We start from the raw sequence: 12,739 nt of genomic DNA on the forward strand, positions 1-12,739 counted from the left end.
CTGCGTGAAACACACAGTAGTATGAAACTTCAACTGCGTGAAATACACAGCAGTATGAAAATTCGGCTGCGTGAAACACACACTTCACGCATGCGTGGAGTGTATGGAGTGTACGGGAGTGATTCACGCAATTGTGCGAATAGTCACGGCCATTTTAATTTCGCTTTGTTCGGTTAAAACGCGGTTCTCGCTACTTGGGACATAAAATATAATTTTAACCGTAAAACCGCGATTTTAACATCGATTCCCTGAATTAAATTGCTGTTTCCGGGCTCAGAGACATAAAATATTGTATGTCACACGATGAAACTCAAAAATATGGGCCTCATACTTCATAAAACAGTCACAATTCGCCACTTTATTATTTGGAGCCCCCGAAGAGTCCAGTTGGACCTGAAAAGAACCATTTTGTTCTGAAGAGTTCAAAGAAGCTACCAAAAACAGTTGAATCACTTTTGTCATTTAAGAATGCCGAATGAAACAAGTTAATGTCAAGACAAAAGATGATGACGCGCCGAATTCAATCGAGATCAATAAATAATGAGACTGACCTTTACGAGGTGAGACCCTGCAGACTTATCACCCTCGCGAGGTATTATCTTCGCTACGCGTCCGTGAATCCCTGCCTACGTCCGGAATGACGAAAAATATCTTTCGTCATTTTCTTATGGAATCATTCATCATCAAAATAATTCTATATTGTAATATCTCCCTGCCCTCTTCCTACTTCATCCTTAATTTTGCATTAATTTCCTTTCAATTGCACCTGCATTTATCAAACCTGTAAATTTCCTTTTGCTTCCTTCTGTCAACACGTCTTAATGACAAAATTTTCCCTACCCCCATCCATCCCGTGTCATTCTCCACAAAGAAAAGTTCCACTCCTCTACAGAATTCGTGTGACACCAATTTTTTTACACTTCAAAGGAAAAAAGTAACTCGTCTATTCCTCCACCACTTCTTTACTACTCGACCCATTTTTCGGGACATTCCAATGATTTATGAAAGGTGCAAACCGCTTCTAAGTAATTCCCAACGAATATAAGAAACCCGAGAAATTCGTCGCGGCTCGATAAAGCCTCGGGCTAATCTGTAGAATCCGTTCGCGTGTATTTTCAGCGATTTTATCAGGGGAAAAATAGCCCTCTACGCTTCTACCCGGGTATTTTCACTGGAGCCGACAAAAGTCGCATGCAGAAACCCTTCGGCAATGCGCAAATAATTGTAATTTCCGTCGAGTAATAGAAAGGGACTCCTCATTGACTTGTCCCTTAATTATGCGCTGATTCTTTTTCCCCTCTCAGTCACGGGGATCAACTGTGCAGGATGAAACATAGCAGACGTATCGTGAACTTTTTGCCCCTACATGGCTCGGTTTGCGTGTCAAGCGTTGGCTGACCCAAGAGGGATAGAGATTATCGACCCCTCAGCTTGACCGTCTTAACTTACCCCCTTGGGGTAACACACTTTGAATCCTCCTGAAAAGCTATGCAGGGTACTTTGCATATTCCCGTTATCCATGGTGCCATTTCCCCGGGCAATGCCTGATTTTGATTCATTTATTCCTTTCACCTGAATTCAATTTTTTTGCGGTGGAAAAAAATCAGGGGCCGGGGTGGAAGTTCCGAGGATTAGGAGAATTTCTGGAGAATATCTCAGAAAGATGAAGGAAGCCAATTTATTTTTGAAGGTTTCAAAATTGTGTATTTCTGGCACTTTACATTCGATAGGTTTTTCTATTAAATTTTTTTGTCCGTGATTTGACTTTGCTCGCGGATTACGTTTCGAAACGTAATTTTTACTTTTTTTTCTGGAAATTTTTATTGAATTTTTCCCTCCGTGTCAATATTTTCTGAGAAATTCCTCCGAACAATAATGGATTGTAATGAGACAATATTTCTTTAGTAATTCTCCACACAGAACAACGCAATAGATATTGCCTCGCGCAATTGAAAAAATAATTTGAAGGATGACTTTTAACATCATTCTAATAAGTTAATTTGAATTATCAAGGGTAAACATTCGCCCAGAAAAAAAGGGGAAAAATATTGCAACAAAGAACTTGTTAGGTAACTGTTATTAACCCCTTTCACAAAAAAGATAAAGTCATAAAACATATGCCATGAATAGCCCCGCCAGAGCAATTCGTCCTAATTGAATGATTTTTTCCTCCACAAAAACCAAACCGACAGATTTTAGATACTAATTCACGAGGTCACACATTCCACGCTATTTTTCCACAGAGTATAATAAAAAATTCTGTCCCCAATGGCTTACCCAACGAACCGTGCATCGTCACGACAATAGTCACAATTGTTCCCCCAAATCATTAGCATTTCCCATCACGCCATACAAATAGTGTAATTACGAATCTACGAGAATAATTTCAGTCTTCAATAGTTCAAAATGATATTAGGGACTTCGACGAGTGTCGTAGCGATGTTTCAACAAATAGCTAGTCGTGTCACTGATGTACACCCCGGCGGAGCTGTTAACTAAATCAAGAGACTTAATAATTGAAGCAATTCTTAATTACGGGGGAAACGACGGAGAAGAGTCTCCGAGTCTGATCGATTTATTCCGCACAGTTGGAGGCCGAAGTTATATTTGAGATTATCTTCGGGAGATTGTTGGGTCAGACAAGAGGGCAGTTGATATACACGAGGGCACACGTCAAGATGTAGAGCAGCAATAGAGCCCATAAAAGATTTTAAAATAGAATATTCCCTCACCCTAATGTCCTACTTTACTTTAAGACTACAGAAAATTTTTAACAAATTCTTGACCGAAGAGAAGTTTTGAATTTATTATTTGAGCACACGCACACGAGGAGAAAATTCTGGCAAAAATTAGGGTGGCATTCACCAACCGATCGGACCGAACAATAATCACCAAAAAATTCAGATGTGGCACCCGACTTTTTAAGGGAATCCCTCGAAAAAGTAGCGCAAGGTCCTCAAAACCTGTAGCACACTAATTTTTTAAGGGAATCGCACGGATTTGTCAGGTATTTTTCTCTCCGTGCATGAAAAAATTCAATAGTAAAATCCAGCGCTTTCCTCACGAAATAGTATTCAATTTCTATTGGAACTCTATAAGAATTCTATTGAACTTCTATTAAAATTCTGTAAAAAAATTAATAGATATTGATTTTCTTATAGAAAAATCTTTGACATCAATTTTCGGGGCATAAGTTTTTTCCGCTGTATTTTTATTTTTCTTTATAATAAAATCCAAGACAGAAAAACTTGAAAAATCCACCCCCAAGAATTCTTAGAGAAGAATTCTTTGTAGTTGCGCATAATTTTTAATAAAATTGTCGCAGAATAAAAAACAAATAGACTGTTGCAATAGAAATTCTTAGAGGAAGCCCTGGGTCTTCCCATTAATTTTTTTTAACATTCCCTTCAATACTATTTTTCAGTTTTGGCGTTTCACTTACATTGATAAAAAATAAATCAAGAGCTTTAAATGCTGAAAATAGAAAACAAAATGAAAAATAAAAGCACGAAGAAAGCATTTTCCTCATAAAAAGACCATTAACTAAAGTTTCATGACGACTTCTCTATTTCTACGCAAAATTAACTCCAACTTTTACTTTATAATGCTGGAAGACACGTAAGCCATTTACAATTTCCCCTAAATAATTGAAAAATGGATAGAGCTGATGAGTTGGAAGTGGATAATTCCCATATTCAGTCCGACAACTGAAGCCCTGAATTAATCAAACCTAGAAATGTCAGATCTGAAATAGAAATTATAGACGTTGATATGCAAAGGTCGTGAGGACCTGTTAAAAATTTAATATGACAAATGATCTGTCTGATGGGCATCGATTAGCGAAGAAAGGAGAGGGAGAGACTACCCTTTTTTCCCCACCCTTTCTCAGCCGACTCTAGGAGTTAAACACCTGGTCAACCTGGACTCCACTCGCCTGGACGATACTTTTACCGTGTACAAAACTATCGCCCCACGTTTTCTCCTGTAAATTCACGAGTCAGTACTTCGGCGTAACTCGAAACGGTAGGATCTCGTGTACATTTGAGCAACTGTGAACGTGTGCCTGGAAGGGTAATCTCGATAAACAATCAGTGGAATAACGTGCATTTTCTTTCGTTCCCTCATCGATTTTTTTTTTGAAAGACAGGAGTGGGAGTTTGTTTCAGGTCATTTTCCGGTGGTTTTTTAAATGTTTTAGAGCTTAATTGTTTCTAGGATGAAACAGAACTTGGAGTTGCCTGTTTAAAGGTATTGGAAATTGCTCCGGGGAGAACTATTCAGACAAGAATTTTGGTGAGTGATTTTTGAGAATTATTTCTTACAAATAGAGCAATAAATACTGCTCTGTTCGGGACTCATTCATTTTTTTTCGCTTTGAATGCCTGATCCAGTCTAATTGCTCCATTCCCTGCGAACGTAACTCTTGCGTTCCTCTATTTACACATGCCGGTGATTCCCCGACTTCGTAGATCCTCTTCATGCACTACATGCTGACGCGAAATAAAATATAGACGTATTTTTTTAAATGAAATTCACTTTCGCTCTCATTATTATTAGTTTGTTCTACATATTCTGGGGGGGGGGTCGGTGTGAGGGGCATTGAGTAAAGAAATGAAGAAAAAGAAAACGCACGTACGTTGTGGTAATCCCAGAGTCAAGGCTCTTACCTTGCACTTAAATACTGTGCGCAACCAGTGAATTATTCAGAGATACAGAGTTATTGGGAACTAGATCCGACACACATCGACGATGTGCGTGGGTTTTCAAAACAATTTTAGAAAAATCAATTTTAGTGTATAAGCACGAGCATAAGATAATGCGGCTAATTGATGGTGTCAGCGAATGTTGAATGGAGTTGTTGAAAATGTTTTCCTTCTTCATAGAAACATTCCTTGGATTTTCTCGGTTTTGTTTCAATATCGAGTTTATTATTACGTTTTGGTATTGACAGACCCCCATTGCAGGTATTGAAACGAGCACAATTTATGTGGATAGAAAACCTGAGGGGTTTCACTAGTATTTAAATGCGTTGGCTGAAAAATCAATTCGTAAACTACTTCAGTGGATTGTTTAGCTTCTTAACATTTTTATGAGAACTTTCGTTGTCATTTTTTATGAGGTCATAACCACTTCATTAGAGGTAATTGCTGTCGTCAAATGTCGGAAGATTTTTTAAGTGTAAATATGTATTCTTTTATGAAAACAAAACAATGCATTAGGTTTTATTTTGAGTAAATGTAAACTCTGTCATTATTTTTTGTTGCGTTAGGGTCGGAACTAATGAAATGTTTATCGGTAGAAGTGAAGAGCGCATTTGAGAAATCTTGGACATTTTTTCTAAAAAATGAAGTGCATTCATTGAGAATTATTGATACTGAATTATTCATTCTTTCGATATGTCTATTCCGAAGTTTATTGTGACGTTCTTCGCAATTTCATAATACAATTGACTGTCATCCAACATTGAAATGAATTTTTTGAAAATGCTACTATAATTTTATTTTTATGAAGAAAAACCGTCCGTTTTCTCCAGCTGAAGGAATATAAACGTCATGATTACGTCTTGTTACATTACATTTGAAAAAAGTGGAATGTGTATAGATAGAAATCAAGAGTATATTTGAGAAATCTTCAACATTTTTTCTAGAAAGTCAAGTGTATTAATGGAAAGACTGAATTATTCATTTTATCAATATTGCGATTTCGACATACGTTGGGATGTTCTTCGCAATTTCATAGTGCAATCGACATGCATCGAACCTCGAAATGAAGTTTTTGAAAATGCAATTATAATTTTCTTATTTTCATGAAAGAAAACCCTCCATGAATTTTCTCAATTTGAAGAAACATAAACGTCATTATTACATTTTGTTCCATTACATTTGGGAAAAGTGGGATGAGTATCGATCGAAACAAAGAATGCATTTGAGAAATCTTGAACCTCTTTCCTAGAAAATGAGTTGCATTCATTGAAGGGTTAAATTATTCATTCCATCAATATTTCGATTCTGACGTTCGTTGCGATGTTCTTCGCAATGTCATAATGCAATCTACTTTCATCAAATGGCGAACAGTAATTCGATAATGCAATCCACCGTCATCGCACGTGAAAATAAAGTTTTTGAAAATGCAATTATAATTTTATTTTTATTTTTAAAAAACCCTCCATAAATTTGAAAAAATGTAAGCTCTATAATTACGTTTTGTCATTAACGAACCACAACTTTCCGCGCGAGAACCGAAAAGTGTCGATAGAAATCCAGAAAAGACTCGAGAAATATTGAACATCAGCCCCACAGAGTCAATTGCATAAACCCTAAACCGAATTGTTTAGTCCTCAAACGTTTTCCTTTAATCACGTCGGTCACGATGTCATAATCCCCATCATCAAGAACGAAAGGAACATTGTAACATCACTCTCCCAAGAAAACCACCGTAAAAAACTACATCCCACTAATTTCATACAATTTGTTTTCTATTTCTGATTATTACGAGTGTCGGATTAATGAACAAACGCCGGTTGCCTTTTCACGCGACTCATGGTTCAGTGGCCGCACATGGGTGCACTCAGGTGTGGTCTTTGTTGTGTTTTCCTGAGTAGGAAATGCCCGGAACTGGACATCTCGCATGAGCAAATTCTACCCGATCCGAAACAAGAAAAAATTCCATCCGTTTGAAACATCAATCCTCCCTCCGCTCTCTCTACTATTTATTCCAGGACACGTCACCTTGTGCGCATCGGGGATTTGCTTTTATTTTCTTCGCAGATGTGCAGACGAACTCAGAAATTGCGCAGAAATTTTTTTTTCGCGTATTTTGCTAAACTAGGCATTATTTAATATTATTCAAATGATTTTAATAATTTTATGTCCTTAACGATGATAGACGACTAAATTTCGTTGTAAGACACTTCGTCGTCTTGCTTATGCATTTTTATAAACAAATGAAAATTTGCATTTTCATTTGTTTAAGGGAATGTGTGTGGGGATTTGTTTATAAAAATGCATAAGAAAGGACAAATTAAATAGATGCAGTGTTTGATGAATTTTATAAATAAAAAACAGAACAGTTCCTTCCAAGATTTTTTCAATTGATTGGACACAATATATAATAAACAATTTAAAAAAATGATAGGTAGTCTATATATTTCGTCGCTTCATTGATTATTTCTCACGGCATTTAGATTCTACAAGGAGTTGGATATTTCTAAAACGATACATTATTCAACGAAAGCTCTTGACTATTCCCAATTAGTTTTTGATTACTTTCCTCGTCCTTGAATATCACATTGCGATACATTAATTCTTCAAACACTATAACTCAACGGAATAGATCGGCGACAGAAAATATTTCGTGAACTTTTCGAAGCGGACAAATTTCCGCCAGAGGTGTTTGCAGAATTTTTGAAAATTCGCAATTGTGCAGAAAAAAAATTTTCGTGATTTTTTTTTCCACTGGAAATTATTTAATATTATTAATTATTAAAACAATTTTAATAATTTCATGTTCTTATGAGGATTGACGATTAAATTCTATTATATTCACACTGTTTGTAGAATGGTATTTTACGGACACTTCGTAGTCTTTTTATGCATTTTCATTTCCTTATAAAAATTCTATTTCTTATACATTTTTACAAACAAATGAAAATAAAGAAGAACAGAATAAGTTCAACAGATGCACGGTTTGATGAATTTTATAAAACAAAAAGAAGAAAATTTCCTTCTAATTTTTTCAAAACAATTAAGTTTCTCAACGGAATGGATCGTGGACAGAAAACACTTCCTGAACTTTTCAAAGCGGACGAATTGTCTCCGATGCCTGCCAAATTCTCAAAAACCCCATTCTCGTTTTAGCTTATCAAAACAATAAATATGATGATGAACAGTGCCTGTCACTCTCAATCGACCCGCGACCAATGGACTGATCACCCCCATTAAAAGATAAAACATCATAAAAACTTCGAATAATCCTTGACGTTGACATTGCACAGTTAAGAAATTCTACCCATTCTCTTGTGTAAAGACCACAATGTCTGCCTCTAGGCCCGATTATATCTAGTTCTCCAAACTTCTCACCATGAAATATGAATCATCAGCCTTGCGGAATGACCCATTAAGCGTTCTATCGACATTACCATTAAACCGAGGGAAGAAATGAACGCGCGTGTATCCAAGGGATGAACAAAAGACACTAAATCGATACGGCACCTGTTACATTGTAATTGTCTTTAAATCGGCACATTCTCATTTCAGGAGACCCATAGACCGCTGATTTATTCATCGACATGTATTACCAAGCGATTGCGCTCAATCTGGTATTGATAAGTAAGTGTCGTGAATTATTCAGAGTACTTAGAGTCAAGTAATCGAGGAATAAGTCATCACAATTTGGCTTTGCGATCAGGTGTGTCGATCCAAGTGATCGCCTGCGAGGGCTGCAACAAGGAGGACCACCAGAAGTGTGTGGCCCTCGCCGATCCCCTCCTCAAAGATGCGCACCTCATTTTTCCGGACAACATGAGGGACATTGATATGGTCTGCAGGTAGGATATACTATACATAGACGCAATTACGGGGGAGGACAAGCTCTCAGGGTAATTCAACCTGTAATTTTGATGTTTGTTTTCCTTTTATTTTTACTTAATAGGACATGGTCGAGCTTCGTCGACTGCATCAAACGGTATATCGACAGGTGCTTCACGAAGCAACGCAGGGAGCAATTCAATCAGGCGGTGGAGTCGCCGATTGCTTCGGTCCATCAGATGTGTTCTGTTACTTCTTATCAGACTGGTAATTTACTAATTGCGGGTGACGTTACGATTTACGGGCATTTCGTGGGCGCGAAATATTTTTTCAGCACACACTGAGAGACTGGCTCATTTAGTCCGAACGAGATTCGTTGAGTATTAACGAATGGTAGAGTTGAATTTGATCAAGTGAATATTTTATGGAACAGTTGACCTGAAATTTATTACGCTGTTGGAAATTTTTTGTAATTTAAGTAAGAGATACATTTGCATTTTTAATATTCGGAACTTGAATTCAATTTGAGACTGAATAGCTCATGGAATTCCTGAGTCATTTTAGAAATTCAATAAAATTAAGTTTTTCATGATGAATGGTCATTGAATCTTCGGTGGCAATTTTGATTTTCACACCTGTCGCGAAAATCAAGGATTACATTCAATTGAAGTTTCAAGAGATTGAAAATTCAGCAGAAAAGTTGCCTGAATTTTCACGATTTTCAGTCATTTTTATCGTCGTATGAACCTGGGAACTCAAATTTCATTGAATATTCAGGAGAATTGACTGATTTATCAATAATAAGATCAATGGAAATTCCATGTGATATATTTATTAAAAATTTCAAGATTCGTCACTTGAAATTTCAAGAGTAATTTCTTAACAGTGTATTTCCACTGACGTTTCCACCAAATTTTAAATTCCCAATGACAAAATTCGTTGAAATTTCAGTGGAACTATAATACAATGAAAGTTTCCAACAATCATACCACAAATTTTAGTCAAAATTTTTTAAGAACGTAACACAGTTACGTAAACCAGTGGGTTTGAATGCTTCAAAAATAAAACTTGAGTCCATAAAATTCGCTAAAAGAAGGATTCTTTGACATATTTCTGCAAACTTATCCGTTCAAAAAATATTCATACAGGAGAAAAATTCACTATCAAACGAGACATCGTCACGTCAACCGAAACTCCGAATGTCTAAAAAATTTTCTGCAATGAATCTCTTTTGAAGAAAGCTCCAAGCATCGTCCCTTCGAAGATATTGCGCGCAGAATAAGTGCATTCACCCGAGACCCGTTAAATTATCAATTTCAGAGTACCTGCAGTACGCGAGTTGTCTGAAAGCGACCGTTACCGAGGCTCAGCACTGCGGTAATCAGTACACAGCGCTGGTGGATGAGGTCTCCCAGGGGGAAATGGCCCGCAGGAGCCTCTGCTGGTCAGTCAACTTTTACTACCTCTTAAAATATGGACGCAGTTCTTCATAACGTTAAATTCGTGAGCCCCATTTGCGGGATTACATCACGAAATTGATGTTTTATGTCGTTTTTAGTGCTCACCACCACTTCCGGGCTTGCGTCATTACCGAGACGAGGAAGAGATGTGATGGAGGTCAGCCTGGCGGTGCAGCCTCCCGGTTCTCCGGACAGATACTAGACAGGGCTCTGAGCTTCTTGCAGCAGCAATGTCAAGCTTACATGTATGTCACTCTTTCTTTCATTTCTTTAAATCATTTTTACCCATACGATTTCAATTATTTTTTTTTGACTCATTTGTCTCGTAATAATTGATTGAATCAAAAAAACAAACAAAAGAAACAAAAAGGCAAAAATTAAAATTCAAATTATCAAGTCATTTAGATAGATTAGGTAGCCTAGTAGTTTTTATAATACAAGCAACATAAATAATGGTTTCTGTCATGGGTATTATGTTGCGCTGTTCATTGTATTAATTTCATTATTATAGTTGTCTATTTAATTTGATCCTGTAATTGGCTGTGTGCTGTTGGATCTTTATGAATTAAGAAATGAAAATGGAAATGATTAGTTGAATGTTTGAAGGGAAATTTCTGTTCATCTTATATTTTTTTTTGTAAATGAAAAAGGAATTGAAAAAATGTTGAAGAAGGACCGAAACTATTCAAGAATAATAATTGTTATAATGATAGTTTAATAATAATTATTATTGAATTATTCTCATTATTATTATTATTATTATTATTATTACAATAATTCAATCAATTAATTGAAAGATTAATTAATTGAATAAAGTTTTCCTTTTAATTGTTTCGGTATAATAATTGTAATAATGATAGTTTAGTAATTATTATTATTGGATTCCTGTTTAGTTTGATTTTTATCAATTATTAATAAAGTACTGTTGTTTAATTTTTGAAATGTTTTTTTACTTCTAGACCAAATGGTAGCGACTGTCCAGACCCAGTGACCGAGAGTTCCCTGGCTCTTGCGGTGAGTCCGTTAGACGAAGAGCCAGGAAATCGCGGTATCAGCCGACGTCCTTATCAACGAACCCTATCGCCCGACAACTACGCAGGACAGGCCAGCACCTTCCACGGCGCAAGTACAAATGCAATAAACAGTGCGTCATCGTTCAGAAGCACTGGCAGATCGCTAAACGTTCTTCCAAGTAAGGATATATGTGGGGACTTTGTAATGTCTGGATGAGGAAGGTTGAGAGGAGCTTTTGAGAATTATATTGATTAATAGTCATCGAAAGTTGTTTATCATTTTTTAGAGAATGAAGAGCCCGATGTCAGACCACCACCGACACTCGAGGTGTCCAACTCCCAGGTGACGGCGAAGGTGGAGGAGCCTGAGGGGAAGGCTGAGGGGGAGAAGGAAATTTCTACTGTTGGACAGAGCATCGAAGAACCTGGTAAATTCATTCATGACTTTTTTCAAATGGAAACAATTTTTTGGGGTTCGAAAATAATTTTTTTAATTGAAGAAGAATGAAGTAAAACACTTTTTTTATTGAAGAAAGAGATCATAAACTCGAAAAAAATTAAACTATTTTTTTTAATGAAAGAAGAGTGAAGTAACAATGTTTTAGAATTGAAAAAAAAATCTACACAGAGCATCCAAGAACCGAGTAAATTCCTTCTCAATTTTTTCAATGAGAAAAACATTTTTTTAAACTTCAAACAACAATCATTTTCATTTTATTTCATGGAATTGAAGTCCTCCGGCTTTTTCCAAGTTTAAAAACCCCGAAAATCTTTTTTTTATCGGAAAAATAACTCATAACGTCGGAAAATATTGGTGAACAAGTTTTTAAGGCAAGAAGAATGAAACAAAAATGTTTTAGGGTTGAAAGAAGAGTTTGAACGCTGGTTTTTGTGATTTCAGCTGTAATTGTAACCCAACGATCCCCAAGTTACGGGAGAGGAATGTCCTGGACATCGCCCTCTCCAAAAGAAACAACAGAAATCCCAGCCTGGGCTACGAGTACCTGGCCTGAGACCAATAAAGTACGATTGCTGATTTTCTAAACTTTATTTTTCACTCTATTAAATTTGCCCTGCTAATGTAATACTTTTCCCAGGACTCTGTAACAGAATCTTGGTACCCAGCTGCCGGTAGCTTCGGTGGGAACAACATAGACGAGCCGAACCAGCAAGGCCTGAAGAACGGACAAAGTTGTTTACGATCTAAGATAATTCCATTAGTTATTGTCGCTATTGCTTTATATTTTATATGAATGAGGTAAAATAATTGTTATTTTTGTTTCGAAACATTCAACAATCGAATTTCCAAGGGAAATGCGGGCTAGGCAATATTTCATTTCATTTGAACCTAGTGATTAATTAAATCCAATCGTTAATTGGGCAATTTGTTAATTTGATAATGAAGTACTTATTGATCATGTCATTGGAGTAGATATCGTTAGTTTATACGACAGCTTGCCAGATCAGCAGATACGTCTCCTACATATTCAAATGTACATTTTCTTTTTCAACATTTAAATATGAATATTGATTACCTGTATATAATTATGTGATACCAAAGAATATTTTGATTTTATTATCAACAATTTGTTTAATTTTCTTTTTCAGTATTTGTAGGTAGTTTATATAATCAGAGTATATTCTGCACTGTAGTACCGAATTTGAATTGTACATTCAATAAAACCTCTAGTCCATTGACGAGATGTTTATCATGGAATTAAACAACTTTTAGTCATTTTCT

The 12,739-nt window shown here is 36.3% G+C and overlaps 1 protein-coding gene across 4 annotated transcripts; it reads left to right on the forward strand.

Moving 5' to 3' along the window:
• The first annotated feature begins 3,950 nt into the window (after positions 1–3,950).
• Positions 3,951–12,696, forward strand: LOC107047817. Of its 4 annotated transcripts, none has more exons than XM_015270672.1 (11): positions 3,951–4,071; positions 4,148–4,293; positions 8,256–8,327; positions 8,407–8,545; positions 8,650–8,792; positions 9,846–9,969; positions 10,084–10,230; positions 10,945–11,177; positions 11,268–11,426; positions 11,900–12,021; positions 12,096–12,696. In XM_015270672.1, exons 3-11 carry the CDS (start codon positions 8,288–8,290, stop codon positions 12,249–12,251), a joined length of 1,263 nt encoding a protein of 420 aa, XP_015126158.1. In that variant the 5' UTR covers positions 3,951–4,071; positions 4,148–4,293; positions 8,256–8,287; the 3' UTR covers positions 12,252–12,696. The 4 variants fall into 4 exon arrangements, with proteins under 4 accessions (XP_015126158.1, XP_015126167.1, XP_015126149.1 ...); XM_015270681.1 differs by having other exon boundaries at positions 4,216–4,293; XM_015270663.1 differs by having other exon boundaries at positions 3,951–4,293.
• Positions 12,697–12,739: the final 43 nt, after the last annotated feature.

Source organism: Diachasma alloeum, unplaced genomic scaffold (genome assembly GCF_001412515.2).
Source record: "Diachasma alloeum isolate Michigan unplaced genomic scaffold, Dall2.0 Dall_scaffold_00183, whole genome shotgun sequence".
Lineage (NCBI taxonomy): Eukaryota > Metazoa > Arthropoda > Insecta > Hymenoptera > Braconidae > Diachasma > Diachasma alloeum.

Coding starts and splice junctions, on each gene's coding strand:
- LOC107047817 (XM_015270663.1), top strand. CDS start 8,288: ATGTATTACCAAGCGATTGCGCTCAATCTGGTATTGATAA. Junction 11,178..11,267: donor ATCGCTAAACGTTCTTCCAA/GTAAGGATATAT, acceptor AGTCATCGAAAG/TTGTTTATCATTTTTTAGAG. Junction 11,427..11,899: donor ACAGAGCATCGAAGAACCTG/GTAAATTCATTC, acceptor TTGTGATTTCAG/CTGTAATTGTAACCCAACGA.